We start from the raw sequence: 4756 nt of genomic DNA, 5'->3' as shown, positions 1-4756 counted from the left end.
TAAGCACTAAGGAAACATGCTAGTGAGTGTACTCGAGAGTGCGATTAACTGCTGACATGAGCATTAAGCTGATGGTGGCATGAGTTGTTTGAGTCGCTGGGAACGGTAAGTAAGGCCTGCCACCTTACGAATTCCACAAACAAGTCAGTTAAGAGACATATTTTGGAGTCGCTGCCGGGAAGTGGAAGCAGCTCAGCACTGGAAGACTTCAGAAACCGGCGCAAACTTTATTTAGCGCCTACGACGATGCCAACGGCAAGGCTCTTAGCAACCTCAGCTCGTTCAGAGCACGAATGTCCTTAATGGAAAGACACTACCTCACCAGCAATGTCCTGGTACCGCCGAACGCGAGTCAATGGATAGTGTTGTATGGTTCGATAGACCGCAGTGCATTCATAACAACCGTGTCCTAGCACCCGACGCCTTTCATGACCTGCTCAACGAGTTTTCGAAGCACTTCACATGTGATTCCGGGATTTCGAAGTCAGGACACACCCCCAAACTGCCACAGAAGCATCAAGCCTTGGCACTTGTACTCCACGTCTACACTGCTGCATGCGAGCACAAGACCATGTTCGAAATGTTTGGAGTCCTTCCGTCGACGTTTGCAACAATGCTGTGCAACAATGAGGTCGCGTTGGGACTTGCGTTGGAGAACACGGACCAGGCGAGTGTTCATTACACATCGAAAGGGGCGCAGTGGGCACCGCAAGTGGCTGATCGGGAGCCGTTGGTGCATTGGGTGTGGTGTTTTCTTTGACGGCAATAACTATCGGGTGAAAAGCCCGTCCAGTGCGTACCTTCAGAACGCAATGTTCAACGGCTCGTGGCACAGGATCTTTATGACGGGAACGCTGCTGTTCGGCGCGGACGGAACGTTTGGTTGTCAGAAGCAGGAATGACGCCGACACCAACATTAACCTGCAGATGAACCTGCTGGTACTGTATTGTAGTCAGTCTGTACCAACTCCCAGTGGTTACCTCCAAGAGGTAACACTCTCTCGATGCAGTCGATTAAGCTTAAACTTTCTTGGGAGCTGCGTCCCTTCCCTCGTCCTTTTGGCCCCAGCCAAAATTAAAGTGGTTGGTCGTCGCCACCAAGCTGTGAGCCCATCAAAGAGTAGAGATTTGCGCCGGTTTCTGTGGACATCGTCTCTTAAATAGTTTTGATTGGTCGATCAATTGTCTGCCGATTAAGTTCAAATTTTGGGTAAAAGGACAATATGCTTCACTGTTACATACCGTGCCGTTTGGGTAAAATGTATTGGTTAATTCTTCCATAACTTTTCCCCCGTGTAGCACTTTTTCAAATCTAAAGGTATATTCGAATAGAGGAGGATGAGGGGTTCTATTTTCATTACAACAGGATATTAAAATAGATTTCGTTGTTTCAAATTTCGTTACTGCCATACCGGTACATTCTGAGCAAATTAATATACTCAGAACAGTGAAATTTACAGTTAATCAAAATAGTTCTGCATCCGACACAAGTAAATGCTTGGATTCTCCATGTTGCGAAGTGATTAAGAAAAGAATGAGCTAAATCCGCCCAGTATTTGAAAACAAATGATTCGTTTTACCCAAACGCACGATCTCAAACCTGCCCTACGCTTGCGTGGATGGTCTTGACGCTCCAACGATATGTTCATGTATGTGCGTGCCTCCAAGCAGTCCTACGCTTCGTATTTGACGAGCTTGAGGTTCCACTGTTGGTTGGTGTCCTTTTTATCACACCACAACAAGTACACGAGTGCGTCGACCTCGTCGGAGGCGCTGAGGCAAAACCCCAAATGCGTTGCATGGTGGATCTGGCCCGTGATATCATTCACGACCCACTTCTGGTTGACGTTGGTGGCATTGCATTTGCTCAAGAGCACATCTCCGCCGTTCATGCGCTTGGGCGCGTCCAAGCAGGTGCTAGAAAACCTGTTCGTAATACTCTGGGTGGTGATGTAATCGTAAAACCACTGGTGGTGGGCCTTGTCCAACTGGCGGGTGGTTTGCCACGTCACTTTTCCGGACAACTCGGTCAGCACGCCGCCCGTCTTGATGCCGAACTCGATGAGCTCGATGCGTGCAAGGTGCGAGATTTTCGGCAGGGTTATCGTGGCAACGTTACACGGGGACATTTTGACAACGAGGTTCCCGTTCGGAGTCGCTTCGCAGCTCCCGTGCACGTCCACGTCGATGCAATACTTGGCGTCATTATGGTTCATAATGTAGCCGTTCTGAAAGCTCCACTTTTGATCGTTGGTCGCGTTCGAGCAGGGGGACGTGCGCAGGGTCTGCGTGTCGTTCTCGCTAGAAGATTCCAAGCACTGATTCGAGCTCTTGGAGTACAAGATATTGGTCTTATAGTCCCACAGCCAGATCTCGTCGTCAAATACGCCCGATGGACCAACGGACGGCTTCGCAGCATACACGAGCCCAAAGTTCTCGTTGACCGAGTCGTCGGCGTTCCAGTAGCGGTGCGCCTTGATCACGTTTTTTCCGGCTCTGAGGCGGACCGCTTCGAGCGGCCTGCCGACTTGGACGGCCTTCACCCTTGGCTTCAACGTGCGGTTAGCGTAGTGAATGCCAAAGTTGCGTTCAATCTCGGTCGGATTGAATGGCAAATCGAACGCGGCAAAGTAGAATGCGTTGAGGTTCTGGCGCGCCGCCAGGGTCAGAAAGTCCTGCGTGAACACGCCTTGGGCCCGGGGAGACGCCTCCGTGACGATGGGGTCCTCACCCGCTGTGCTCCAGCCGGCTTCGTGCAGCAGGATGAGCTTGCCGGCGCGTTTGGCGCGGGTCTCTTGCTCCTGGAAGCGCTTGAACGTAAAGTGCGCGCCTTCTTCCGCCGTCTTGTTCTCCCAGAACGAAAACTGGTTCACAGCGACCACGTCCACCTCGTCGTACAACTCGGGGAACATTGTGTACATGTCCATGATGTCGGAGATCACGACGGGGAACGTTAAGTTGTGGTCGCGGAGGTAGCTTCGCACTGTTTTGAGGTGGCCGAGGACGGTGTTGATGCCGTGGCGGTCGCTGCTGCCGGTCTTGTTGCCCGGCCCTTTCACGTAGTACCGGTACAAGGCTTCGCTCGACACTTGGATGCCGAGGATGTTGTCGTTGTTGATCAATTTGGTATCATCATTCACGAGCCTCTTCAAGGCGTCATATTGCGACGGGAATGAGTCGACCACCTTTTGTTCACGTCCGTCGCGCACGAAGGTCGTGTTGACCTCGCTCCATAGGCCGAGCCAGACCTTGAGTGCGTTGTCGCGGGCGGCTTCGAGCACGCTCTTGGAGCAATTAAAGTCCATCCCGTAGATGCGAACGTAGTCGGTGACGTCCTTGAGAACTGTGAAGTCCTTGTCGATCGTGAGGAAATCCTTGCACCCACCCCACTCCGAGGTACGGGCGTCGTAGTTGATGCCGTAGAACTTGGCGTCCAGCGCCACCACGGACGAGGCGGCGAACGCGGCAGCGATAGCAAGCGACGATGGTACTTTCATCGGAGAAAATTGGGGAATGCATGACTCGGCTCCTCAACTCTTTCGGCCAAGCGTGGATGCCATGACTACTTCGCATGCTGTTTGAGGGCCAGTTCGTGTAGTAGATTGACCAAAAGTGTCAAAAAGGGGTGTGGATTGTCTCAGAACATTGTATTATTACTCAACGCTTATTGGTTCCCTCATAAAATTATGCCATAAACCGTTTTGGCAAGTCTTCAAATTTTTCCCAAAGTCTGATATCCCAAAGTCTGATATCCCATGAAAAAACGGAGAAAAGAAGTATCTCCAAAGTTGTCTGGATACCAGCTGAATTTTGGAAAAATTATATTCGATTTCCGATTGACTGTGAAGTGCAAGACTTCAACATGAACACAAACCTCCATAAAACACTCGATTCTCAAGAACTTTGTGGTATAAAGTAATGAACTTTGGTGGCATCCAGACGTACAAAATCTCGAAAAATGGAATATTTCGATTTTGCCAACTTTTCTTGGGAAAACGGCCATTTTATGCCATTTTTCGTGGCATCCAGACCCGCCCTAAATTATATATTTATTCGGTGTCTAGGGTACGCGGATCCGGTCCAAAAGCAAAAATATCGGCACCCGGAGTGATTTGATTGGTCAAGTCTCCGGAAAAGCGGCACTTCGCATACTACTTCGACGTAGGATTTATCACATCGGCCGAGATTGTGCCTGTTAGAATCCCTTCCAAATTTCAACATTGATACTACCCTGTATAGGACCGATTTCAGCCTAATCACGTTAAGGGCTGGTCTGGTTGCCACCTCATAAAATTATGCCATACTAGTACACCGTTTTGGCAAGTCAGCAAAAATTTCCCAAAGTCTTATACCTCATATCCCATGAAGAAGTATCTAGAAAGTTGACTGGATGCCAGTTGAATTGATTTTTTGAGAATCCCGTTTTTTTTTCCGAGAACTCCCACTCGACCCCAATGTCTTAACTGATAAGGGCATCCCCACCGGTGCGACTATATAATCAGACTGTAAAATACCGTTTTACAGTTCCTATATTTTGATTTTGTCAACCCCAGCGGTAAAACTGTAAAATATCCGAATAATGCTATTATCCGGAAATGAACGCCTGGCGCGATGGCGTGGGAGGACGACGATGATGACATGGATCAAGCTTGGGAGATTCTTGGCTTTCATCAGTCTTCTGCGCGCCCTAAAGGCTATATTGCCAACCGCCAGCCAGACCTACCACGAGATAGCGAGGCTGCGCATGCTCGGATTT

The 4756-nt window shown here is 49.7% G+C and overlaps 4 protein-coding genes across 4 annotated transcripts in view; 1 reads left to right on the top strand and 3 right to left on the bottom strand.

Moving 5' to 3' along the window:
* H257_11636 (hypothetical protein) overlaps positions 1-430 on the bottom strand; it is a gene marked incomplete at both ends in the record, with an annotated part of 939 nt that extends 509 nt beyond the window's left edge. The window contains one exon of the mRNA XM_009838635.1: positions 422-430. Coding sequence (XP_009836937.1) covers positions 422-430 — 9 coding nt within the window. The remainder of the gene's footprint in view (positions 1-421) is intronic.
* Positions 431-571: 141 nt separating this feature from the next.
* H257_11635 (hypothetical protein) lies at positions 572-902 on the top strand (the record flags this gene model as incomplete). Its single annotated transcript, XM_009838634.1, has 2 exons — positions 572-747; positions 785-902. 2 exons carry the CDS (start codon positions 572-574, stop codon positions 900-902), a joined length of 294 nt encoding a protein of 97 aa, XP_009836936.1.
* Positions 903-1673: 771 nt separating this feature from the next.
* Positions 1674-3497, bottom strand: H257_11634 (hypothetical protein; the record flags this gene model as incomplete). The annotated part of the gene is made up of 1 exon (XM_009838633.1): positions 1674-3497. The coding sequence occupies one exon, from the start codon at positions 3495-3497 to the stop codon at positions 1674-1676; it is 1824 nt and encodes a 607-aa protein (XP_009836935.1).
* A 962-nt stretch (positions 3498-4459) lies between these two features.
* Positions 4460-4756, bottom strand: part of H257_11633 (hypothetical protein) — a gene marked incomplete at both ends in the record, with an annotated part of 749 nt that continues 452 nt past the window's right edge. Inside the window, one exon of the mRNA XM_009838632.1 lies at positions 4460-4490. Coding sequence (XP_009836934.1) covers positions 4460-4490 — 31 coding nt within the window. The remainder of the gene's footprint in view (positions 4491-4756) is intronic.

This window comes from Aphanomyces astaci (assembly GCF_000520075.1).
Source record: "Aphanomyces astaci strain APO3 unplaced genomic scaffold supercont1.35, whole genome shotgun sequence".
Lineage (NCBI taxonomy): Eukaryota > Oomycota > Saprolegniomycetes > Saprolegniales > Verrucalvaceae > Aphanomyces > Aphanomyces astaci.
The sequence above is the reverse complement of the archived record's forward strand: the minus strand, read 5'-3'. Positions and strand labels throughout refer to the sequence as shown.